This window comes from Cyprinodon tularosa, unplaced genomic scaffold, assembly GCF_016077235.1.
Source record: "Cyprinodon tularosa strain WSP-4 unplaced genomic scaffold, ASM1607723v1 ctg98, whole genome shotgun sequence".
NCBI lineage: Eukaryota > Metazoa > Chordata > Actinopteri > Cyprinodontiformes > Cyprinodontidae > Cyprinodon > Cyprinodon tularosa.
In genome coordinates, this window is record NW_024039762.1 from 3,122,564 (window position 1) to 3,150,376 (window position 27,813).

At 37.4% G+C, this 27,813-nt stretch overlaps 1 protein-coding gene across 3 annotated transcripts in view; it reads left to right on the plus strand.

Annotated features, from left to right (window-relative positions):
* Positions 1-27,813, plus strand: part of LOC119777090 (ankyrin repeat and IBR domain-containing protein 1-like) — a 50,387-nt gene that overhangs the window by 5,321 nt on the left and 17,253 nt on the right. For all 3 annotated transcript variants that reach the window (XM_038275877.1, XM_038275879.1, XM_038275878.1), the window contains exons 2-13: positions 86-381; positions 1,044-1,344; positions 5,145-5,327; positions 6,032-6,149; positions 12,527-12,735; positions 14,535-14,623; positions 16,089-16,233; positions 16,473-16,639; positions 17,303-17,391; positions 18,132-18,262; positions 22,206-22,340; positions 26,358-26,444. In XM_038275877.1, coding sequence (XP_038131805.1) covers positions 194-381; positions 1,044-1,344; positions 5,145-5,327; positions 6,032-6,149; positions 12,527-12,735; positions 14,535-14,623; positions 16,089-16,233; positions 16,473-16,639; positions 17,303-17,391; positions 18,132-18,262; positions 22,206-22,340; positions 26,358-26,444 — 1,842 coding nt within the window. In that variant the 5' untranslated portion in view covers positions 86-193. The remainder of the gene's footprint in view (positions 1-85; positions 382-1,043; positions 1,345-5,144; positions 5,328-6,031; positions 6,150-12,526; positions 12,736-14,534; positions 14,624-16,088; positions 16,234-16,472; positions 16,640-17,302; positions 17,392-18,131; positions 18,263-22,205; positions 22,341-26,357; positions 26,445-27,813) is intronic.

Genomic DNA, 27,813 nt, shown 5'->3' on the forward strand with positions numbered 1-27,813 from the left:
GTACGTCTGTGGGTGTTTATAAGTAACAGTTTAACTCAGGAGCACATATTATGGATTTAACTGGTTTCCCTTTTTTTCTCTTTAGGACATGCTGAACATGCAGCATCCTGGCTCATTCAGCTCCAACAGCTTGAAGAAGACTTAAAAGGCGGCTGCGCTTTGGTTAGAGTTTGGACCGACTGTTTGTGGAGAAATGGGGAACACTGCCACCAAGTTTCGTAAGGCTCTCATCAACGGGGATGAGCTCCTAGCCTGCCAGCTGTACGAGAGCAACCCGCAGTTCAAGGAAGCTCTGGATCCCAACGCTACTTATGGAGAGTCCTACCAGCATAACACTCCAATGCACTATGCTGCCCGACATGCTATGATGCGCCTACTCAGGTCAGAATTAAAATAACAGCAACTTATAATACTTTAAAAAACATGGAGACTTGATTTTGATTGTTCAGTTATGTCTTCCCCACTCTGTAAAATCTCTGCTGGTTGATTGATGTGAAGATGATAACCTTTCCTTTCTTTGAGTAGATTTCTGGTATATCTGTATTGTACTCATCCTTATGTGTTGGAAAAATGAATGTAATATGATAGAAAATTGTTAGTGTTTTTTGTCTTTATGCCCCTTTCCCCTCTCTCCTGCTGTATAGCCATCTGTTGTCAGGAATGCAACACGCTGTGTTGGAATAGGTTACAGATTCCAAGAGCTTCGCATCTTAAAAGCTGAAAGCCTTGTTGTTGTTTGTTTTCCTTCCACTAAGGCCGTTATTTGTTCTCTCACTACATTGCTCTCCCCTATATGACATTCTTACGTGACTGAAATGACTGCAGGGTTGTAAGTTGTGAACATGTCAAGCAAAAAATTTATGTTTAATTACTTATTTCTTTCCACATAAACTAGGAAAATTAATTAAGATTAAAAAGATATTTCTACATTTAGTCTCATAAACATTTCTATAAAATCTAATCTAAGTTTGACCTCCAACTTTAACCTCTGGATTCAGCTGTAAAAATTAAAATCTTCCTCTATTTTACCTTAAAACTTGTAGGTTGTTTCTTCTAAACAAAGATGGCAATCCTAACAAGCGTAACGTGCACAACGAGACGTCTCTGCACCTTCTCTGCATGGGGCCTCAGATCATGACCTCAGAGGGAGCGCTGCAGCCGCGGATCTCACGACCAAATGAAGATGAGCAGCGTCAAACCGAATGCCTGCAGATCATCTTGTCTTGGACAGGAGCCAAGCTGGACCGCGGAGAGTATGAAAGTGCTGATATCAATGCGGCTGACAACAAGAAAAACACCTGTCTGCACTATGCAGCTGCCTCAGGCATGAGGACCTCGGTTGAGGTGAGATTTTTAAAAACTCTGCTTATGTCTTTAACATATTCTCTATTAGGGCCCCTCTTAAAAAGCCCTCTGAGATTTGCTCCTTAAGTAAAAAGAGCATAAAATATGTCAAGGTGATTCGCAGTGAAAATTTCTCTTTTCTTCTACTATTAAAGGTACAGGGGAGGATTTTCTCAAATATTTGAAAAGAACCAGTCTCTCCACTTTAAAAAAAAAAGCACAACAATTTCGCTTCTGTGTGCTTGGAATAGCCTATATATGTATGAATCCCTGCCATATGCTGCATCACACAAGAAGATGAAGTCAAATAAATTGACTTGGGTCTCTTTGAGACCTGATCAGAGTATTTAAAATGATTAACTGATATTGCACATCATAATAGATGTAAACCCAACAGAAGATCCATAGTACTTTGCTTATCTGTGCACGCACATTTGTCCTCTCAATTCATGTCTGCACGGCACAATTGTTCCTCGTAAAGATCCGCTGCACTTTCTAATTAATCGGAATGATGCGTATACTTGTAAAATTTTATTGCAAGTGAATGTTGCATTGTGCTCAGTTTATTATCCCTAAAAATCCCACATAATGGCATATGTGTGTTTATGCCCCAACATTAAAATTCCCTACTCCTTACTGCGTTAGTATGTATTGTAGCCCGACAACAGCTGTGGCTGGCTTTTACTGATGGAATGGAAACAGAATCAGGATAAATTCTTCAAAAACGTAACTTAAAGGCAAGCAGAAATGTTTGATTTCTTTTTAGCTCATAGCACTATCGTTACAGAAGGGATTTTTGTAGCACAGACCAAAAGGTTGTTACAGCCCCTGAAAACCAATTATGCAATCAATACATATAACAAAAGATATTTTCAGAGAAGGATATGTATTTATGTATTTGTTAATGTATTGTTTAATCTCATATTACATGTGTATGTTATGTTTGTCATGTATCAGCTTTAGAGATATGTCTATATGTTATATATCTGTATATATATATATATAATATCTGTATATGTATATTTACTACCTCTGGCAGTCTGGAGTAGTAAAAGCCCGTCCTGAGCCAGAGTAACCAGTAATGGAAATGCTCACAAAACTGGGTGAGACAAATGGAGACAACGGAGACAAATGCAGCCTGGGACTTTTGACTGGATTTGTAAATCCTTAAGAATCAAGAATAACATTTAACTTTGAGAAAACATTAAATTAAATGATCACATCTTCAACCTGTACGTAGATATAAAACCTTTAAGCTAAATCTTATGAATTTTCTTTTCACAATAACAAAATGCCCAGGAAAAAATTCCATACTCAATACCAATTTCATCACCATGGGAATAAGAAATGCCAAAAAATTTGATTTCTTTAAAGATTTACAGACAGTGCAAGTAAATGCAAAATAAAAAAAAATATATATAACTTAATTTGACAATACTTTGAGGTTAATTGTGGGCTTACTCTTTCAATGTGAAAATAATCTAGAAATCTTGAAATTACCAAAAGAAAAAATGTCAACAGCACTTGTACTAGGTATTGATTGTTTCCGGATACAGCATTGAAGTATCAATACTTTTTAAAAACCTGCTTTCACTTCAGTGCAATTACACATATATGGTCTCCGATGCTGTAGGCACTGGCCTGAGTAGAGTGAGAGTAGAATAAAAAATATCCCTGTGACCAAATGAAGTGAGAGTGACTCGCAATGGGGAACATGGATGGACCCTGCAGCTGGATCACTAATGGATACAGGGCAGCACTTTAATTCAGACGCTAGCCTGGATGGCAGTATTCATTAAAAGCTTATTAAACCTTTTTAGGTTTAAAAAGGATTGAAAATCAACTTTCATATCTGCTGTCAGCACATTGAAGATGCTGCCTTGAAGTAGTGGTACCGGGAAAAATGTAAGCACCTCGCACGGTTACAGCGTTTATGCAGCACAGTGCTATACCACTTGTCCTACCTCTTGGATAGGCATCTAATAATGACATTTGTTTTGCATATTAAGTGGTCTTTACTTCTTTTTCTTTACCAGTGGGAAAATAGCACACAATCTGTGCTGATTTAGTAATATGCTAGATACAAATGTAATAAAAGGAATCTCTCTTTAAGATGGCACCATTTGAACAGAGCTGAATTTGAATCAGTCAGACAGACGTTATGCTAAGCTTTTCACTTTTTGACTCGCTGCCCATTGTAGTTCTCATTGAAAGATGCCACGCTCTGATTGATCTGACCGAATCATCGCAAGGTCAACTAGTGCTGTTGGACAGTCAACCTCTTTAGAGCCAGGGCACACCAAAAAAAAAAATGTAGCACACCAACAATCAAAAAGGAATAAAATGACACTCTTCAGCATATTAATACATAATGACAAAAATCTGGGGCTGTTTAGATGAACACAAATATGATGTAGTGGCAAGAATGAAAGAAAGATATTCATAGGTCTTGCTCAACAGCTCTCAGTCTCTGTTTTTATTTTTATGGTAGTCAGGCTTGAAAATCTCAGCTCAGATTATCTTTTTCACTATGCTAATGAAACCTTTGGTGTGCCCCAGCATGGCTGTGGCTCTATCAGTGTAGGTTTGATCAGTTTTGCAGTTTTCCCATAGTTCTCTCTGAGGCCAAAATATTTAAAATTGACTTCAAAATCTGCTGGTTTCTTTTGTTTATTTTTTTTCCCCCAGCGGTGCCTTGCAAAGTAGGAAGTTTTCTCTTCTGGCATCTCCATTAACAAATCACACATTGACTAAGAGCCCAGTATGTCCTCTAATATCTGTCCATTCATCAATTTGAAAAGGAGATTTGTTACTATTTCATATTTTAATAAGAACTATACCTTCAATGTGTGCAGGAATGCCATTCATCTGTCTGAGAGAGGGACTTTGTCTTTAACTGCATCAGCATCTCATATACTATGGCTTTGCAAACAGGTCATATTAATATTCAGCCATCGTGTGGGAGTTTTTGATTTAGCTAAGATTTCAGCAAGAAGCTAGCTAGCTAGCTCTGAGGGCTCTCTCTCATTCACATTTTCTCAAACACCAAACACAATGAAATAAGCGCTGCTGAATCCTAAGTGAAAGAAAATCAGGACCAAAAATATCTCTCGCTTACAGAAAAGCAATGAAATACCAGATACACAAAAACCATCCATTTTATCAGGATGTTGAGGTCATCATGCTGGAATCTAACTTGGCCAAATAATACCGACGCTTTAGTAAACTGCTGTAATTACATGCTAGGCTGTTTATTTTTTCCCTGTTAGCACCAAAGAAACATTGGTGCTTTGTTTTTAAACTTGCTTCAATATCAATGGGTCTGTTTGTGCTGCAAGTGCTGAACATTTCACCCTTTAATTGATTTTAAACTGTTAAGTTTTGGCCATTTGAAGTCTAAATTTGTAGTTTCCAGGGGCACATTTTGTTTGTGCTTCAGCAGTCAGTGACTTAAAGTAACTTAATAATATTTCTTGTTAAATGTTGGGTTCATTTAAGGTATTTCAACAATTAGCTTGTTTAAACTGGGTAATAGAAGGACAGTCTATCAAATTAGAGTGTAATATAAAGTCTTAAGCAAATTAAATAAAATGACATTTAAATAGAAATCACTATATACTTTTAACTAATTCCAGTCTTCATTATATCACTAAACTGCTTAACTAAACATATACGCTATAGTTTAGGTGGTTTGATTACAGATTTCACATGAAAAAGGAAAAGCTTTAAAAGTAATTGTGTGAGTATAACCAACATCACAATTTTTATCATTCAAAACCGTTTTTTTTTTTCTTGCTCAGTTACTGCTGCAGAGGGGAGCGGACCTGTTTGTGGAGAATGAAAACCGCGAGACTCCATGTGACTGTGCGGAGAAGCAGCACCACAAGGATTTGGCCCTCAGCCTGGAGTCACAGATGGTCTTCTCTCTGGCCCCTGAGGCAGAGGGTATAGAAGCAGAGTATGCAGCCCTCGATCGAAGAGAGGTACAGAATTAAAACCCTCCAACAGTTGGTGGAAATTAGTTGTGCCTATCATTGTTTAGAATGTTGTTGTTGTTTTTTTCCGCCTGGACTATTGTTAAGTGTAGTTCTGTCTGTCATGTTGAGAATCCATCAAAGCATTAAAGGTTTGTTTTCTATAGAGCAGCTTTTTGCTGTTAGTCTTTCCGATATGTCTTTTTGTAAATTAACATGAACTGGATACCTTCCACTCACTAATCCCACACAGCTGTTGTCATGCTATACTAAAAAAAGAAAAAAAGAAAAGACAACCTATTAATCCAGTGTTTCAAAGTAAATATTTGATTTTTTTGTTGTTGTTGTTGTCCAGTTCATCCAGACAAACCATCTCATACAAAAAAATGTCAGTCTGCTGTTATGCATGTGACCTGTATCTGCTCAATCGTTAATCATCCTATCTCGCATGGCTAAGTCATGTCCCAGCAATCATTTACAATCATTGCTCTCTTTTTCTCAGCCTTTTGGTGGTACATTTATTTGAATTTTAATCCACTTTTGTCAACCACTGCCAAACCTGTTATTTTGTTTTTCTTTTGTGTAGGCATTTTTTTTTATTTGCCTGTAGTCAAAGTTGTTGCTTTGACCTTAAAATCACCAGTAACCTCTGTCCCCTCCCCTCTTTTAAGTTGTTAATTCTTGTCTTGTCTCTGTCCTTTTCTCCTCCTCAGTTGTACGAAGGCCTGCGGCCTCAGGACCTGCGTAGGCTGAAGGACATGCTGATAGTGGAGACGGCGGACATGCTGCAAGCTCCTCTTTTTACTGCTGAAGCTTTGTTACGTGCCCATGGTACTATGAAACACAAACACTGACATACGTGTTTATGGAGCAATGACTCTGTTCAAGCACCTTGTATGTGTAAATAAATGGTAAATGGCCTGTAATTATGTAGCTCCTTTATAAGTTAGGGGAGGCCAAATTTTACACTACATTCATTCAGTCATTCATGCACACATTCACACACTGATGGTGGCAAGCTATATTCTAGCCAGTGTTGTCCTTGGGCACACTGAGCAAGGCTGCCTTACAAAGGTGTCAACCAGGCTTTTAGCTAGGAATTTTTCAGGCTTTGCGTGGCCATGCCGTATGGTGGCTAAAGCTTCGTATTGTTAAATGACAATTGTCCTTCCTGGTAGGGAACAGGAGGCATGGGGTGGCTAATTTGAGTTATAATCCCTGCTGGTCTTGGAATTGTTTGCTGTCAGTGTTGGAATTGAATTCTTTAAAACATAACAAGAAATAGTATCTAGTAAATATTGACAATAAGAAAGAAAAAAGTTCTAAATTTATACATAACTTTCAATTGATGTTGCTGGAGATTCCAAGTAATTCCATGTTGAATCCTGTGATTACTAATTCAATGTTGTTAATCTTTTCTCCGAACTCCTTATCAGTTATGTTGGAAAAAAAATTTGATCAATAAATCCGCAAACATCCTTATTAAAAGATTTACTTAGATTTTCCCGTTGTATGTTGACATTGATCGATTGCATCTAAAAATTGCAAACATATTTTCAATTCAAACTATAGATATGAAATAATACATTACAGCAAACGATAGCTTAAATCATATTATAGGTCAGTTTAGTCAAGAGGCTACCTGTAGGAGTTTTAAATGTCCAGCAGGTGTCAGTATTCAGTGACACAGTATCAAAACTATATCAATACAGTTTGCAAATGTGTTGAAACGTTTCATGTCGTCTCATGAACCCATCACTAACGGACAGTATTTTCATAAAGAACAGAAGAACCTCCAAAATAATCCTATATATCAGGCACTCGATGAGATTTCGTAAACTTTTCAAAGTTTCAAGGTGACCTGTTTGCAAACAGCGGAAGTGCTTGATCCAGTCAATGAAATAGTTTGTAGGGATATCAGTTATTCCATCAATAACCGCGTCCATACATGCTGTGTCATGCGAATATATGACCAATAGTAAGCGAGTCGCGATGCGCAAGACATGATTCGCAATTCAAATTTTGAACATTTGAGTGAAGTTTCCGGAGGAAAAACAGGCTGTACAATTTGTCATTTTTAAGTACAATGTACGGCTAAATGCATGACTAGCTAAAAGCCTGGTGCTAACAGGCCTCTAATCAGCATCTGTAGGCAATGGACACAAAGCCTGAAGTGACAGAGCTGAGTTTCAAACCTGCGACCCAAACTCTGCCTCCTAGACTTACATTGTATTGAACTTGGTTTACAAAATGTACCTTTATAAGCATTAAAATATATTTATTCATTAAAGATAATATATAATTAGTATTTTATTGGGAATAGGGATGGCCGGGTATGATATCCTGACTGTATAACCTAAAGCAAAAATGCAATGGTATAACGGTGCAATCATTATAGTGTTAGGTTGCATTATTTTGAAATGTCTAAATGAAAAATTGAAATAACAATCTGAATTGTGGGCTGATCCTCAGCTTTTGATGTGGGTGACCTGTTGTTACCAGATCTCATGATGCTTAAAAGAATAACTAAGACAGACTTACATTTTTGGTTTTAGCTGTTTTATACCACAGATTTCCTGCTGCCATTTCGCTCCTTTGCAGCATCTCACCCCCCTTTGGTCTGAATGTTCATGCTTTGGATTATTTTTCACCTTTAACTCAAAACTAATCAAATCAACAGCCATGCCTCAGTAACAAGGTGGTATTTGTTTCACTTCTACTGATTCTAAAGGGTTTCTAATTCAGAACAAAGTAAGCTTCAGAATTGTTGGTCTAAAGACGGTGGTTCTGTACAGTTCTTAGGGCCTTTCTTAATCCCAATGGACAAATATAGCCCAGTTCTAGAAGATTTTAAATTTTTTATTTTAAGAGATTCAATTATTCAAGCATTTCAATATTGCAATAATCAGAATATTCAGTAGCAGTTATTTTTAGACTCCTCCTGTGCAAAATGAATGTACCTGTGTTGATCTATAGCAGGGATCTACTTCGTGTTCTTTCTAGTTGCTTCATAACTTGCTACCTGATGCTAGGGCAAAGTAATTGCTCAGCTATGATGGGTTCATACACTGTAAAAGAAAATTGTAATTCTTACCAACATCTTACCCACAGTCATGTTAAAAATCCCAAGTTTTCACTGTTCAGCCTATTTTTGGAGCATTCTTATTGTTCCTTAAACATAAGCACAGACATAAATAAAAACATCCGTCCACCGTTGACTAAAGTGCTCAACTCAGAATATATATATATATATATATTATTCTTTTTTTTCCCGTTGTAAAATAATGTCTGGTTCACATTTATCTGTAAGTTGAATCCTGGTTTTAACACAGCCTTTGTCTCTTATTGTGAAACATTCCTTTGTGAGTTTGTGGATATGGACTTTAAATAATGACCCTATGTGAACTGCCAGCATTCTTTGATACAAAGCACAAATATTTGAATCCCTGAAAGCAATCTGTCCGAGTAGAAAAAAAAAACTATTAAATGCATGCAATGTAAGCGCAATTTACAGAATGCCATTTTCAAATTACAGAGGCAGTCAAACCCTGGTCACCTTACATTTCAATGTAAGACACTGATTTTTCTCACTCCAGCCCCTTAGGTGGCGGTAGTACACCTTAAGTAGGTTTGCCATTACACAAGAGGAAAGAGAGAGTTGCAGCTATTGCACAGATAAAAGCTTCTAAGAAGATGTAAGCATTTTCCACGCAATCATAACAATAAAGTCTTGCAACAATGCACTCTGGACAAATCATTTCAATTCAGAAATACCTTAAAAATAATTCCAAATGGAAATGAAATGAAATCAAACTTTCAGGGTCATGAAAAAATGAAACCCTGAGGTGAAACATTTACATGGTTGAGGGTTGTACAACGGGGATAAACTACTTTATTAACTTTTAAGAGAAGATTCCCTTTGACAAAGCTTGCAACTCGGTAAGGACAAAAAAAGCAAAAGATTGAGTCAATGATTAAAAATAAATACGGTAAATAAATAACTAAAATTCAAATTATCCCCTGACTGATTAAAAACTTTTTCTATTCCGCTCTAAACCTGTTCATTATTACTGTAACTCATTATTCTTTGCTAATACTTTGCTTTTATTTTTCCTCATAAACTTTGCTTTTAAACTGACAGGTTCAATTTGTACGACCTGTTTCTGCTTAAAGGAATAGTACACCCAAAACATGATTAGCCTTCATTTTCTACTCACCTCCATGCTGAACAACACTCTGGAGTACTTTTTTGATATCTCAAATGCATCTGGAGATCTGGGAGGCTTCTTGCTGTCTGCTGACATTCAAATAATGGAGGTCCATGGCGCCCGAGACAGAACTACTATTCCTTTAAGGGCATGCAGATTTTGATATCTTGCAGGTGCAAGACTTCCCCTGTAGTTCCTTGGATGAACATTTGTTCATGTGTATTCTTGGCTTTTCGTTTGATTTTATATCAAATTAACTCTACCTTCTGGGTTTCTTTTACCCTTGTTAAATCATTTTCAGTGAAAGAAAGGCAGAGCCTTTCAAGCAAACACGCAGGAAGATTTTAATGCCCCTCTTTTTTTAATTAGATTTGTTCTCCCCGATTTTTCAAGATAAGAATAAATGTACAGGTCAGAATGTATTATTGACCTTTCTGTTCTTTTATTTCAAATAATTAGTGGTAACTGGGAATCCACACCCATTCAGTCATCATAATATTTTTAAAAAGGCCAAATATTTCAGGAACTTACTTCACGAAGTGAAACAGATTAGATATATTAATTAGACTGATATTTTAAAACTTTTATTATTGTAAAATAAGATTATTTTCTTTAGTTTACAACCAATAAAAGAAGAAAAATTAGGATTAGAATTTAACATCAGACCAATAATAAAAAAAACAAAATAACTTGAATTTATGAAACGTGTTTAGTATCTGCTTAAAGGTTAAAAACAAGCCTTTTTTTAAGCAATATCTATATGTGTTAATGTGAATTTAGCACCCATAATTAAATATTTTTAAGGTTTGTTTTCTAATAAAAAAGGTTTCCTGCTTTTACATAATCACAAGCTATTCTCTACCAGGAAAAAAATATATATAGGTTTTTAATTACTTTTTTTGATAGAAGTAGTTCACTGATTCCTTCATCATGTTGTTTTGGATCAACTACTGAGTCAGGGTGTTGGGGCTCAGATTTAATTTGCATCCTTAAGACACCTACTCTTAAAGTGGATGCACTTAACGTTCGCCTCTGGACACAACTTCTAAAACCTGTGTAATGTTTAAATCATTCTTTGATTTCAGGCCTTTCAGAAAATGTCTTTTTTTAATTGAACCTGGTTTAGATGCAGTAGCTGTCTGTTGAGCTGCCGAAGCCACATGCAGGAGGTGCCTGTGGGAGCTTAAAGGAAATCAAGCTGTGCTATATTTACTCGCCTCTATCATGGGAGTACTAGCTGTTGGTCGGAAGAGGATAAAAAACTTTGGGATTTTTGTTAATTTAAAGGAATGGCTTATCGTTAGCTGCTTTGGAAACTTTCACAGATTTCCACAGTTACTGACTTCTGTTTCCGTATCACTCTTTTTAGCTTTCTTATCATGTTTCCTGCTGCTAGCCTGCTTGTCTGACTTTCAATGCTTCTAATAATTTACATTTTCTAAATGTGAAACAAAACTTTTAATTTCAGACTCATATTTAGTAGCTGAAGGCAGGAAGATAGGGTTATAGTCTCTGATTGGTTTTAATTGAATGGAAATGGGGGGAATTGTTGCGACATTCATTATCTAAATGAGGCCATTTGGAGTCGGAGGCATTTGATTGCTGCTGAAGCGTGTTTCCAGGCTGATAGTGTCCTAATTGCAGTTGACCCGGTCATGTTCCTTATTTTAAGAGGGGAGAATATTTGGACTGAGACACGGTCCATAAGTCATCTTCTAGCTTAGGCTTAAAGAATTTAAACTCTTTATGTCTTACAATATGTTGGGAATCTGTTCTAAAACACAAAACTAGGTGCCAGAAAATCTTTGGTAAAGGCTTCTGAAAACCCAGAGAGGGAAAAAAAAAGGGTTATGTTATTTGATTTATTATTATTTTGTTGTAAACAAAGTGAAGTAAAATCATACCACTCTAATTTCAAGCATTAAATAAATCTTTCAAAAATAGTTTTTGTTTTTTGTACTTGTTTGTACTGCTTTAGTTTAGACTTTTTAACAAGTAGCTTAAAACCTAGCTCACGCTAATAACCCTTAAGCTCCCATATAGATGGGTTTGATTTCACTTTTTTTTCCCTTTTTCACCTTTTTGTATTTTGGGTGCCGATAATAGAAGCTTTGCCACGCTTTGTCAAAAGTGTAGGGGAAGGCTGAAAATATATTGTTTGTTTATGTAAATGGGAGCAAGAAGAGAGAAGAAATGATTGGAAATGTACCGAAAATGTAAAATTCTGCAAGCTGGAAATTGTCTGGCTTTAACACAGCCTTTCTCTCTTATTTTGAAACATTCCTTTGTGGATTTCAGGATATGGGCTTTGAATAATGGCTCTGTGTTAACTGCCAGCCTTGTTTGATACAAAGCACAAATATTTGAATCCCTGAGAGCAATCTCTAGAAACTAAAAGATCATAGCTTTCAAATGAGATATACAACAAAGATGTGGGATTTATAATACTATTTTACTTGCCAATGGTATTTGGGCAAGCAATCTGTTTATGCACAAGCAATAAAAATGAACAAAGGTGGGAGCTAAGAGGTTAAAGTTTTCTGGTTTCTTTCTTTATTTCAGACTGTTCTTATAAACATCTGCATGAATTGTTAATTCCTCTCCACTCCATATTACTTATAGTTTTCTGTTGTTTTTTTTTTACGTAGAAATGGTAATTGGTTAAAGATACAGGTGAATATGAGTGTAAAAAAAACAAACTAGGATATTTTGCAAATTTTAGGCTTTAATCGGAACAAGTTTTTTATAATTAGGAAAAGCTTAGGTACCGGCTTTGATGCATGTAGTGAATACTGAAAATGGGATGGTTTTGAAATCTGGGCTTGGTCTGTTGGATAAAGAAAAACAACTAATGCAGTGTCAAGTGAACTTGCAGCAAAATTTATTTTATTTGTATGTTATAGTGTTTAAAATGCGGAAACCATATTTAAGAGAGGATTAACTGGCAGGTTGGGTTTAAAGAAAAATAGCCTGATTAGTGTTTCTCTACATTACTGTCAGATTGGGACAGAGAGAAGCTCCTGGAAGCCTGGATGAGCAATGCGGAGGAATGCTGCCAACGTTCAGGGGTGCAGATGCCCAACCCGCCTCCAAGTGGCTACAACGCCTGGGACACGCTGCCATCACCCCGCACTCCTCGCACCACCCGCTCCTCCGTCACCACCCCAGACCAAATCAGCCTCTTTGCGGGAGATGACGATTCATCTCTGGTGAGTAATTTCAAGATTCCATGCCTCCTGATTTAGATGTCTGTGCTGCTCTGATCCATTGAGGACAGAACATTCAGTCCGGTATGAGGTTTCTCTTCAGTACACACAGTGATGGAAAGACATGGCAGACATAATGCAGTGCTTAGGGAGGCTTCTATTACCTTTGCTTTTAAGTAGTTCTCTCTGTTTTCAGCAGAATCGTTGGAATAAAGAGTTGCTAAGAATCTAGAGGATAACTTATTCCAGCTACAAAGAAGGAGGAATAAAACTCATTAGTTACTTCCTTTGCAGCTTTAGATTTTCTTACCTTGTTTCAGAGAAAACCATCTGAAATGGAAAAAAAAATTGTGTGTATAATAGGGCTGCAACTAATTATTATTTTGCAAATCAGTTAATCTGTCGATTATTTTTTCAATTATTCGATTAATAATCAGATGTCCAAATATTCTTTAAAGATTTTTTTTACAAATGAATTCAACTGAAACTCAAAATTTTCCACTTGAAGAGTTCTGAATAGAGCATGTTAACAGACGAAAATGTTTCTTTTTATTTTCAATGCAAAATGTTTATATTTTATTTCACGATCTTGGTATAATTACTGCTACTATGTGGGTTGCTCAGTCAACTAAAGGCATGTTTTACATTCTCCATACTCCAGTTAAGGATAAATCAATTACTAAATTAGTTGACATTTATTTCAATAATTGATCAATCTTGATTATTCATTGTTTCAGCCCTAGTGTATATATCTCTGCTGAACAGTTTTACAAATATAAAAATAATGCAACACATATGCTGTGGGCCTGAGTCTCAGTGCAACGTCTGGCTGATTTGGAAAGAAGTCTATATCCTCACGTTTTTTTTTTTCCAGTCAGTGATGGTAGCACTTTAACATCTACCTTTGTTAACGAGTACGGTAATGATTTGTTAATATTATTTTCTTTGTAGAAATTAGTATATTCACATGCGGTCTGCCATACAAACACATACGGAACATACTCCACCAGAGAAATATCACTTTGCTGATTTTGGTTGAGACAAATTGAGAATAGAAGTAAATATTATTTTCTATAATATACTGAGGTCATTTTTATCTTTATTAGTGACCAAGAACTCTGTGCTTTTGTATTAAATATGATTATTGTTGATGATTTATGATATCTGAGTGCAGTTGGCAGAAACACAGAGCTATAGTTCAAGTTCAATATAAATGAAACCGCAGTTCAGTAAGGATTTATTAATTTTGTGATTTGAAATTGTTCATTTTGACAAGCTGTCTGTATTTTTTGACCTTTATAAACATCAGTTTAATGTGCCAATTGCTCAAGTGCAATCAAGGACTTATTTAAAGCTTCTAGTTGTCCCCAAATCAATAGTTGCATTGTAGAACCCCTCTGCCTCCTCTTTGTCTTTTTGTGCGGGGCAATCTTCCAGCTCTTGTGTGTTCGGCCCTGTTTGTTTTCGTGGGTGTGAGAAACTACATCTGCTAACAGAGCAGTCATCTTTGAGCCCTTTCTTTTAGCGGGGTCCTAATCTTAGCAGGATTGCCTTTTTATAAACCATGCAAGCTATTGTGTGGAATCCCACCACACTGACCCATTGGACCTGCATCCATTGCTGTTTCAGTCAGTAAAGTCAGGTCGCACATTCAATTATGTCGAGATGTTTTCAAAGTCTGTTTTCTTTTACGATTTTAGACTGTTCAGCAAAAAGAATCATAAATAATAACTAACTGCAGGTTTTTTGTATGCTGTGATTTTCATGTTCAACATTAATGTTTTAACCTTTCTGTCTCTCAGTGTGGTATCTGCATGTGCTCCATGTCCTTCTTTGAGGAACCTGTAGATATGTCCTGTGGCCATGATTTCTGCAGATCATGCTGGGAAGGGTAAGTAACAAACATCTAAATATTTGGATTTTAGCTAACAACATCACAAATGGAGAGAGGTTGCCCTTTAGTGTGGGACATGAAAATGAAAACAAGCTGGATGCTTATCAATAGATGATCCATTCCAAAAAAACACTGAACAGGATTCCTTGTGCTTTAATTTACACCAATTAAATGGGTGTGCTGATAACATGTTGTGCCCGGGGAAGCATTATTTAGTGCTTTGTTAAATCAGAATCACTCCGTATTCCAATATTAATCAATAAAGGAAATATTTAGTTGTTTTTTTTTTTTTACAGCTAAGAGGCTAAAACCAAACATTTTCATAACTAACCTGCTATTTGAAACCGTGTTCAGACTTTTCTTCCCATTTTTGCAAATCCCTGCTAAGCTGGACATGTCACTGTTACCTTTCGCCAGAGGAAGTCAGCAAACCAAAATCCTATAAGAATTTAAGATGGGGAAAGTAGTCCTAAGTGTTTAATCATGCATTGATGTAGTAACTAGGGGTCTGTTTTAGTAAACAGTGTAGCAGTAATCTCAGGATCCCATATAGAATGGGAAATTAAAGGAAGGTATGGAATTTGATTTAAGTATTTCCTAGGTTAAGATAGGTGTGGAATAATAACCCTTAAAAGCCGTGTTTTCTTCCACACTTCCTGCATGAGATATATATATATATATATATATATATATATATATATATATATATATATATATATATATATATATATATATATAAATATGTGTGTGCATACTAGATTTTTTTTTTTTATAAATCCATTGTTTACTTAAATTGTGTTCATTTTGAATTTAAGGGAGCCTGGAAAAAGTCTGTAATGCTTCCATGAAAAGTACATAGGAACATTATAATGTCACTTCTATAGTGTACATTATGTCACACTATAATGTACTTACCTGTTTCTGCCCCATTTTCTATTCCAGATTTTTCACTAAAAAAGGTTAAGCATTTCTTATCTATTCAAAGTGACCTCTGAAGGTTAACATCTATTTTGGTTCCCCTGCCAGTTTTTGCTGTAATTCATAGGTTAAATAACTTAACTTCACAAATGTATGGGATGAGGGAAGCAGGATTTCATTTATTCTGTGGAATTCAATTATAAGACTATCCCAGATATTTTCAACTGATATTCAGCTGAAGACTCTAGTCAAGTTTGCTTTATTATTAAAAATATGTCCATGATTATATTAAGCAAATGTCATATTAGTTCACTTTGCATGGCTGTGACTTGTAGAAAACATTATGTTACTAAGCCATTATAAAATATTTAAAATAATGCTATAAAGTATGTAATAACATTCAAGCAGGTAATGGAAATGCCATTGAATTTATTTTTCTTCATAGTTTTACTATTTTTTTTAGAACTCTTTACCACAGTGTGTTTCTGTTTGATCTGTTTCTTTTCATACTTCTCTGATGTGTTCGACTCTTTTCCTTTTAAAGGTTTCTCAACCTAAAGATTCAAGAGGGAGAAGCCCACAACATATTTTGTCCTGCCTATGATTGCTACCAGCTAGTACCAGTGGAAGTTATAGAAAGTGTGGTCTCCCGAGAGATGGACAGGCGCTACCTCCAGTTTGACATTAAGGTCAGTTTAGGTTGAAAATGATCCTTATTTGTTTGGTAGATGAACACCAAGGATGGAACCCTCTGCTCGAAAAGTTGGTAACTGATGATAGATTGAAATTAATTGTATTTCTTTGCTTCTACATTTTTATATGGAGATAAAGTGTCTTTTCTTTGAAACCAGCGTAATTTCTCTTAAAGTTACAAAAGAAAAACTCACCTTTGTTGACTGAGCTTATCGTTGCTTTCTTTCTTCATCAGGCGTTTGTGGAAAACAATCCAGCAATACACTGGTGTCCTGTGGCGGGATGTGAAAGAGCCGTACGACTGAATACTCAGGGCCCAGGGACCTCCAGCGCGGACCCTTTGAGCTTTCCTCTGCTTCGGGCCCCTGCTGTAGATTGTGGAAAGGGCCACCTCTTTTGTTGGTCAGTAGATGAACAGTTTTCTACTGCTTTTAGAATCAGCAAGAATTTTGTTTTTTGAAGCATTTTGGCTTTTTAGAATTTAGCGAGATGTAATCCAGGAAAAAAAAAAAAAAAGATACAATTTTAAACAAATATTTTTATTGACAGTTTTGAGTTTAGTTGCAGAATAATAGCTGTGTGAATTGAAAAAAAAAACTTAGAAGCTTAGAAAAATGCTAATTCTTCCTAAAAATTTATAGTTGGTGCTTTTATCATATTCATAATGCAACACACTCCGCCCTTGCATTTGCCTTGTAGCCCACTGGTATAACCTCTAGCCCACCATGATTAATCCTATCTAATTATAATGATAATACCTTAGTGCGCCTCACTTCATTATACTGTTCTTGAGAGTAGCTGGTGGGTATCTTCAGGAGTTTAATTGACACACCATTTGTTAGAGGAAATGAATCCAACATCGGTTCAGCTTTAATCATTTCCATAACATGAAGAGGTTGTGGAGTTAAAATGCAGATTTGGCCATCCAAAGGTGAATTGAGGTCTCTACACCTTCTGCTTTAGTACTTTTCTTGTATTGTTTTAGATTTTGTTCATGTTTATTCAGAATACAAACCCGTTTACTTTTTAAATTTTATTTTACATTTGTCTCGGTGTTTATTTCAGGGAATGTCGGGGAGAGGCACATGAGCCCTGTGACTGTGACACCTGGAAGCTGTGGCTTCAGAAAGTCACTGAAATGAAACCTGAAGAATGTGAGTATTTACAAAGTTTAACCTTTTTTTTTCTTTGATAAAAAGTGAAATGGTTTACACAATAACTACAGAGTCTGTATACTTTATTTTAATGTTTTTATAGCTTATTTAATTTATCTATGCTGTAGGAAACATTAGATTATGGAGTATTAAATTATTATTACATAGTTACTCTTTCACGGCTTAGGTCTTTTTATTTGTTTGCAGAAGAGGGTTTGATTTGGGAATGAATTGCCTGCTTCTCATTCCTAGGAACATTTTAGTTATAAAGAAATTAATTGTCATTCTCATGACAAATACTAAATTGAGAAGATTAACCCATGAATCGAACATGTGCAATGTCTGCGAGCAGAAATTGGACTGTAAGCAATGTAACAGATGATTTAAGATGCCCCATTTTCCTCCTAAGTGCCAGTTTTGTTGATGTGACAGGAGAAAAATAATGGCCATTATTTTGTTTTGGTACTATCTCCTGTTCAATCTCCCCAGATTCTCTTTCATCCTGGTGTTTCAAATGACACGTCAGAGATGCTTTGTTAATGGCCAATTACACCGAATGTGTGTGAGAGTGGGTGCATTGGCATCTGGGGAGATATCGGTAAAATACCTGAGCAGCACACATTACTCAGGCAGAGCAACTTCCCATTCAGTGCATTAGTTTGTATTGATGCTGGGGTAATAGTCATTCTCATTTGATCTCATTACGGTTTTATTTCTTGTGTTTACCACTCCTGTTGCAGTGGCTGGTGTAAGCGAAGCTTATGAGGATGCAGCCAATTGCTTGTGGTTACTCTCCAACTCTAAACCCTGCCCAACATGCAAGTCTCCAATACAGAAAAATGAGGGCTGCAATCATATGCAATGCGCTAAGGTAGGCGTCTGCAACCACTGTGTGCTCTGCTTCTTATAGCTTATTTATAGAGCGAATTGTATTAATAATATTTAAAGTAGGCAAATAAATGCTACTGTTTGAGCTTCTGCCATCATTTTTCCCCCCATTTCCTGTTTAAAAAATTCATTTAAATTGTTTTAACGTTAGTCCATCCTGAAAAAAAACTTAAATAACTAAATTTATAGACCCAAACTTCCAACCAGCACAAATTTCTAGTCTTGTCTGTAAACTGGATAATTTATAAGCTAAGCCCAAAGTAATTTGACTTCTTATACACTGACTCACTTCTATGTCCAACTTCTGTGACCCCTGAAAGCTCTCTGTGGAGTCTAAATAATGATCAAGACAACTGCTTTAAATTTTTGCTTGGATGTTTTATTACATTCAGGTGTGATTTCTCACTGCTTTTTTAAAGTAAACTTTTATTTTTGAGTAATGTGCTTGAATTTATTATGTGAGAATTTATCCAGTTTTGCATAAGCGATGTTTTTTGACATACGTTTTTGACAAACTTTAGACTCTGCTGAACACCGATCGTGAATCTAGAGGGTAAACTTGTTTTCTAATCTTCTAAAAAGAGATTTAAAAGCCTGAAAATTTAAAAAGGCAACCTATGAAAACACAGTTTATTTTTTTCCTCATGATATGTCAAGTAATAATGTTTTCTTAATTTTCCTGTGTCTGTATGCAGCTTTCCAGTTGCTCAGTGTTTTGTAGCCTCACATTGGCTCTTAATAATTGGAGACACAAAAGATGAAACTAGGACTTAAATTAATAACTTTTCTCATCTTAGAGCGCCACTTAATGACAAACTGCTAACCACTTTAGGACTTTAGTTTTGCATGTTTACACAGAAAAGGCTTTTTAAAAGATCCCAGTTATACAAATAAAAGAGGAAGCTAATGAAGAGCCTACCAAAATGGCACTGACTGGAACTTCTTCTAGGTAGGAAAAAAAAGAAGTTTGCCTCTGCAGTGAAACTGTCCTCCTCACTAAGGCACCAGATCCAGCTGAAGATAAATGATGGTTTGGGGGTGTTTTGATGCAGTTCTAGTTGATGATATTTTTAATCAAATTTCAAGGCATATTCAATCAGCAGGTTTATTATACTGTCGTGTTTAGCTGTGCTTTACCTTCAGGAGCCTTTTTTTTTTTTTTTTAAAGCTCTTACTGTTGTCAGGCTGAAGGACAGTAAAGTCTGTTGAAAAACAAGGTTTTGTAAAAAGGAGGATCGTGTTCTATTAGTCACCTTATCTTCATTCTTTTAAAACATTCTGAGGTCAGCTTCACCGAAAATGTTCACATCCTGTAAATATGTGTTGCTACACACACACACTTGAAAAATGGGGAGTGGCATCCTAGTGGTTAGGGTATTGCTCTTGGAATCCTGAGGTTCTGAGTTCAAGTCCCAGTCCCACGGACTGCCACTCTGCATCCCTGAGCAAGACCCTTTACCCCTGGGCACCGCAAAATGGCAGCTTACTGCTCCCCAAGGGGATAGGTTAAATGCAGAGAGTTCATTTAATTGCTCTGTCCTTGTGACAGTGCATTGGCAATAAAATGTTAGAGAAAAAAAAAAGTTGACCTAAAGTGACCTCTTAGGTTAACAACTTTAATATTTACCTATCTTTGTTTTGTGTTTGTTTTATGTTTGTTTGTAGAGGTAATCTTATTAAGACTTTTATTTTATTTTTTGGGGACTTGCCATATGGGTTTTCTTTATCACTTTAGACATTTTCTCAACTTTTACTGTCTTGTGTCTCTCACTGTGTGAAACACAGTGAGAGAAGAACTGCTGGGCTGCTGGTTCTGGTCTGACCCTCTCTGTCCTGACTCAGACCAAGAGTCAGTAGCCCCCTTTACACTACCCTTCTGAAACCGTGAGAGAACGGTCCGAGCACAGTAGCCGAGATAACTGTCAAGGGTAAATAGAACGAAACTGAATCAGACCGTGTCTGACACAACCGAACCACGCTAAATCTAGTACTTGTTCTAAAGTAGGGCTTGGCACAGCACATAAGCAGTCAGCTGACTAATTTTGTGGGTTTTCCGGCGAGTCCGGCTTTGCAATTAGCAGATCTCTTCACCTGTTCAAAACACAAAATTCTTCTCAGGCTATTAACAATAAATGGCATCAAAAGAGCGTGGTGCAACCTGGGATGATGCAGAGACCGAGGCTCTAATTAAGAATTTGGATGGACAACGCTATCAGGCAGATAAGTTCTTTAAAGGTTGTGGGCGCCGCCATTTTTGTTTGCGCCAATTACCATCCTGAAGTATCGTTCACCGCCACTAGGAGGCGGGGAACCGTGCTAGCTTGATTTGAAATGGTCGTTGGAACCAAGCTTGGTTTGATTAACTGATCCAAGCTCGGTCTGCACTCTGCACAGATCGTTTTCAGGGGGTAATGTAAATGGGGCAATAAATAAAAGACACCTAAACACTGTGCAGCATGTTGACGTTACACAAATCACAAAATGTCTAAAGTGGGGGAGAAAATCTCTTCCTGTGATTGTGTTTGAATAGCATTAAATAGAGCCACAGAGAAAGCCATGTTACAGATGAAAAAATGCATCATTTTAAAACAGAGTGAACATGCTAATTTGGCTAGCAAGATAGTTACTAAATTATTTTAAGTTCTTATTTAAAGAGCTTTTACTTAATAGATAGACTTAATAGCATTAGAAGATAGAATTCACTTGGAAAAGTTGAAGGTAAAACGATGCATGGATTTCTTAGGCCCCCGTGTAATTTTATTTTCCTTGATTTTCATTTACTTTCACAAAATAATTTCTTTAATCTTTGTTGTGTTTTTTCTATTTACATTTAAAGTTAATTGCAGTTTTTCTTGTGAGCTAAACAGGATTTACTTTGACGGTTTATTTCAGTAGAACCTCAAAAATTGTGAAATTCCATCTGGATGAAAATCTGTTAACTGTTCTTTGGTTAACTTTCAAGGTTTTCCTTTTCAGGCTGTGTTTTTATAGAGGGAAATAGTGATGACCTGTTGTCGGATGAGTCTAAGCTGCTGTCGCTGCTTTCCCTGCAGAAGCACACCACAGTTATACTGCTGGGATGTTTTAGGCCATGACAGCCCTGTTGCTCTCTCCACTGGTTAAATGGGCTGACTAGAGACTTTCGTTTTATTTTGTGAAATTGAGCTGCCTTCACAAGTTGAAAGGCCATATGAGGCTAAGCCTTCTGACCTGTTATTACCTTGTAAAAAATGGCTTTAACCTCTCTGCTTGGAAACATGGGAGTCAGTGTTGCCAAGGAACTGCTATCTTCTTCCTTCTGGTGTGCCGTCACACTTTCCCCCCTCCTTTAGTCTTTTCATCTTACACCTTTGTTTGTGAGTATGCGCTTCCATTAAATATCCCTTATCCGTCCAGCCTCCGTTCTTAGCTTTCGTATTGTTTTTTCTGAAGTGTCATGGAAGAGCAGTGTTTCCAGGACAACGCAGATGCAAGCCTTTTTGTGTCGCTAACTCCTCACCAATAGAAGCACTTGTGACATAGGGAGAAAAATGACTGAGATGAGAACATGCTGCAGATTCAAGTGGCTCGATGTGTTTGTTACTCTGCAATGCCAGTGGGATTTTCTGATCGCTAATGTTGTCGGTGAGCCTTCTGGTGGCAGCAAACTGCAAGGAACTGCATCATCCAAGGAGCTGCTCTCATCATGCTAAATATAGATTATCCTTTATCTTCCACCTATTAAAGCAAATAAAGGGGAGAAAGAGTTCAAGTAAATATAACAATGTTTTGGGGATTTAAAAGTTATGCTCTCGCTTTAGTTCCTCATCTTTTATAGTAAGAATCCAATAGTTACACCAGAGCTGGTTCTCAGGACAGGTAAAAATTATATTACTATAAAGTTTCAGAAGAGATTGTAAAAATATGTGTCTTCTCTACTCCTCCAGTGTAAGTACGACTTCTGCTGGATCTGTTTGGAGGAGTGGAAAAAGCACAGCTCTTCAACTGGTGGTTACTACCGCTGCACTCGTTACGAAGTCATCCAGCAGGTGGAAGAACAGTCGAAGGGGATGACAGAAGAGGTACATACTCTCACAATGAAATTGGGTTTTGTCATATCTGAGATCTATGCTATTTGCCAAGATTTCATCACAGTTACAGTAGATGTTCTGTCTTAAATAAGATTTCACAGCCATGTGTGACAACAGGGAGTAGACACAGTTGTGCAATGACAGCTGTTATTTGAGTAGCCTCCTGTTGCTATGATGTACAATAAGTATTTTACAGGCAGACAATTCTTTTCCATTATTTTTTAAGTAATTTTTATATGAAAGCATAAAACAGCTGCAGAACAACTCAGTATTTAATTTGATACTTTGTCAATAAAAAGGTAGCAAAAGAACCAGATAGCTGTTTTTGTAAAGGAAATTAAGTTTTGTGTTCTTAATGTTCTACAGTTTGGAAATTCTAACATGAAAAAAACAGCTTACAGCTGAATTAAACATATAGATTAAAGATCATGCCAAAAATTGAAAAGGTTATAAAAAAATAAAAAAAAAGACATGAAAGACTGATTTTGGTTGATTCCAAATGTTGGTTTGAGGACCAAAACATGAAGAGCAATTGACAGATTAATTACCTGTTTAAAATAGGAGCAGGGGCAACACCTAATCAAATGTGAGAAAAAACAATTACGGTTAAATAGATTTTATTTAGATGTACAAAAAATAAGTGAATATGCAGTTCATATTTTGTATTCCCTTTAGGTATTTATTTTCTCATTTAGCATTTCTGGCATAGATAGCTTTACTTTTTATAATAGTAGTCTTCATATGCACAGTATACACAAATCCTTGACTCTCATTTCCAAAACGATTGTTAATCTTTTCTAAGCAATCTTTGGAGGTAACAAGCCACCATAGCAGTGAACATGGTACTGAAATCCCACCTGAAGCCATGGAGATAGGAGAGTTTTGGGCGACAGTGGCATTGGATGTAGGAGTTTGCCCTGAAATCGAAGGATTGACGGTTCAAGCCCCGACTCCGACTTTCAGTGTCGTGTCCTTGGGAAAGACACTTCACCTGCATTGTCTACTGATTAGGGGTGTGGGAAATAATCGGTTTGGCGATATATCGTGATATTCGGCTGCCCTATATAATATTGATCTTTCATTCTTAGTATCGATTTAAAGAAAAAATGGTTACATAAAACATTGATGGGAAAATGGGCTACCTCTGCACCACCACTCTGGCCGAAAGCGCTGTGGAGCCCTTTAACTGTGCTTGCAGCACCAAATCTGTATTTGAGGCAGTCACAGTGGAAGAAAACCCCAAACAACATGGATAATAATACCTACTCAATATTTTCTGATGAAAATATACAGCACTTTTTGTTTTATCTCATCATTTGATTTTGATAGCTGGGGAAAATATGGCAATATATAGTGATACTGCAATATCGTGAAAATATCGTATCGTGACCCAAGTATCGCGATATGTATCGAATCGCAACACTCATGCCAATACTCACCTCTACTACTGATGGTGGTCAGAGGGCCTGGTGGCGCCAGTGTACGGCAGCCCCGCTTCTGTCAGTGAGCCCCAGTGCAGCTGTGGCTACAATGTAGCTTGCCACTATCAGTGTGTGAGTATGTGCGTGAATGGGTGAATGAATGTAGTGTAAAGCGCTTTGGTCAAGTCTCCTAACTTGAATAAAGGTGCTATATAAGTACATGCCATTTACCATTTTGCCAACGGAGGACAAAGCAGGTTAGGTTGCTAGTGCTAGCAATAGTTTGGCAGAAGTGCTTATCGGCCCAATCAAAATACAGGCAGGTCTGTGACAGACATACTTGTGGCAACTACTTCACAAAATACATAACCCTTACACAATGAAATAGCTAATTGAGAGGTTGTACTCCATATTATAGTTCTGTTGTTAGTCATATGACATGTTTATTTTTTAATCTGTCTCAATCATATTTAGTTGACTCATACACTATATTGCCAAAAGTATTTGCTCACCTGCCTTGACTCACATATGAGCTTAAGTGACATCCCGTTCCTAATCCATAGGGTTCAATATGACGTCGGTCCACCCTTTGCAGCTAGAACAGCTTCAACTCTTCTGGGAAGGCTGTCCACAAGGTTTAGGAGTGTGTTTATGGGAATTTTTGACCATTCTTCCAGAAGCGCATTTGTGAGGTCGCACACTGATGTTGGACGAGAAGGCCTGGCTCTCAGTCTCCGCTCTAATTCATCCCAAAGGTGTTCTATCGGGTTGAGGTCAGGACTCTGTGCAGGCCAGTCAAGTTCATCCACACCAGACTCTGTCATCCATGTCTTTATGGACCTTGCTTTGTGCACTGGTGCACAGTCATGTTGGAAGAGGAAGGGGCCAGCTCCAAACTGTTCCCACAAAGTTGGGAGCATGGAATTGTCCAAAATGTCTTGGTATGCTGAAGCATTCAGAGTTCCTTTCACTGGAACTAAGGGGCCAAGCCCAGCTCCTGAAAAACAACCTCACACCATAATCCCCCCTCCACCAAACTTTACACTTGGCACAATGCAGTCAGACAAGTACCGTTCTCCTGGCAACCGCCAAACCCAGACCCGTCCATCAGATTGCCAGATGGAGAAGCGCGATTCGTCACTCCAGAGAACGCGTCTCCACTGCTCTAGAGTCCAGTGGCGGCGTGCTTTACACCAACGCATCCGACGCTTTGCATTGCACTTGGTGATGTATGGCTTGGATGCAGCTGCTCGACCATGGAAACCCATTCCATGAAGCTCTCTGCGCACTGTTCTTGAGCTAATCTGAAGGCCACATGAAGTTTGGAGGTCTGTAGTGATTGACTCTGCAGAAAGTTGGCGACCTCTTCGCACTATGCGCGTCAGCATCCGCTGACCCCGCTCCGTCAGTTTACGTGGCCTACCACTTCGTGGCTGAGTTGCTGTCGTTCCCAAACACTTCCATTTTCTTATAATACAGCTGACAGTTGACTGTGGAATATTTAGGAGCGAGGAAATTTCACGACTGGATTTGTTGCACAGGTGGCATCCTATCACAGTTCCACGCTGGAATTCACTGAGCTCCTGAGAGCGACCCATTCTTTCACAAATGTTTGTAAAAACAGTCTGCATGCCTAGGTGCTTGAATTATACACCTGTGGCCATGGAAGTGATTGGAACACCTGATTCCAATAATTTGGATGGGTGAGCAAATACTTTTGGCAATATAGTGTATGTAATGTTTGTAGGTCTTAACTTGTTTCCGTGATTAATGATAAGTAGAGCGACCTCAATATAGTTTAATATTAACATAATGGGTGTTAACTATAAGTAGATGTAGAAAATGCTAAGGAGAGCGGCTAACTTCTCTTGAACGATTTTCACTCCCTACGTCGCCATCGCTCTATAAAATGTTGCCCATTGTCACCATTAGAGTTGACAGAACTCTCCTATCTCCATGGCTCTGTAGGGAGGTCTGGACAGCTCACTTTCTCAACCAGAGTTCAGTTTGGCTTAGACTGTATTTACTCACCAACAGGTATTATGATGGCCCTGCCTTTCTAACACTGGATACTAAAATGTTTTTATTCAAGTTTTATTATGTTAATTAAAAGCATTAGAATTTAAACTTACTCATTAATTGGGTAAAGGAGGATTATTCGAACACAAATATATGTATAATTGATGTTGTTCATACTCTTGTTCAAGCACTTAACAAACAAGCTAGCAGAGGCAGTGTTTTGTTGAGCTTTGTCAGGAGAGCAATACTCTGGTTGTTTTTAATCCTCCTATTTATAAAAACAAACAGAATTTTTTAATTTTAGATTTGATGAATTAGGTGGTAGTCCAGGGCAGCTTTGTTGGGGTAGAAAACTGTTTATTTAATCATGCAATAATCCTCCCCCACAGGTGAAAAGAAGCACATTCTTAGTCTAATTTAGCATTCCCACCAATTACCAGTACAGATTTCACCTTTTGGCACAGCTTCCTTTGACTCCTCAGATACAGGGTATTTATGCTTTGTCTGTTAGAGAGAACAACATGTTTGGGGGTTTATTGACTGTGACTGTCTCGTCACGGTTTTGCAGGCAGAGAAGAAGCACAAGAGCTTTCAGGAACTTGATCGTTTTATGCACTACTACACACGCTTCAAGAACCATGAGCACAGCTATCAGGTAAAATTTGCCTCCCTCTGTTGTTTGATTTGCATATTATACTGACAGGCATGCAATCTAACAAACCTTGAGGGAAACATAGCCTTAGACAGGCATTCATTCTGAAGCACTAATCTTTATAAAGTAAAATGTTTTTGTATAAACTCAGCTGTTATAGTCTATCCACTCTTGTATTAATTTATAGCTATATAATAACTATATTTTTAACAATGCTCTGGTAAAAAATTCAGCATTCTTGGTCCCCAATATGTTTCACTCTGACACTTAGCATATGTAGCATTTTGTCCTATACACAATTTAATATAATACAAGTTACGGGTAAAACTTTCCTTTAAAGTACAAAAGGTAAAAAGAGATACCGTATTTTCACGACCATAAGGCGCACCGTACTAAAAGGCGCACTCTCAGTTATGTGTCCCATTTCTGTATTTAACACACACATAAGGCGCACCGGACTATAGGGCGCGTTTTTTATATACCGGTACATGTCCTCTACTACCTTTAAATACCTCTACTGCGTATTTAAAAATACAGCGGGGGCAAAACTGAGTATGACTGTGCTTTATTCATGTATTTATTACAAAGTATTAATCAAACCTGGCAGCTGGCCGTGAGACAGACACATCGCAGATGACACAGCGCTGTCATCACTCCTAAATTAACTTAAAATCCTGAAACCTGCCGACAGAATATGTTCGCTTTTATTACCGGTATCCTGGTGCCTGCAGCTAAAATTATTTAGATGAAAAACACCTGCCAGCAGCCGCGGTGAACGAAAGGATTTCTCCTGTCGGTGCACCGCTGGTATGTGGGGGTCTGAGCGGCTCCGACAGAAATAGATAATCTGGATGAACTGACTGCAATTATTAAGTTTTCAGGTGGACTTTCTCACTTAAAAACATATTAAAACTACTTTATTCCAACTGATCACAGCAAATATAGCTGCAAGATTTAGATTATTTAGATGAAAAAACACCTGCCAGCCACCGCGGTGAAGAGGAGGAGACGCGCCCAGAGGCTGATGTTGAATTAAGTTTTCAGGTAGAAAAATAGAGCGGGAGCAAAACTGAGTATGATTGTGCTTTATTCATGTATTTATTACAAAGTATTAATCAAACCCATCAAAGTCATCATCCTCTGTTTCTGAATTAAACAGCTGCGCTAAATCAGACATGCCAGTTTCCCCTTCTTCGCTGTCAGAGTCACTTTCCGTGCAGCGCAGCTCCTCAGAAATAATGCCGGCTTTTGCGAAAGCTTGAACAACAGAGCCAGCAGACACGTTAGTCCATCTACAATCCATCCGCAAACGGTGGCGTAACTTGCACGGCGCTGCCTTCCACTTATCCTGAAACTGTGGTCTCAGTCTGTC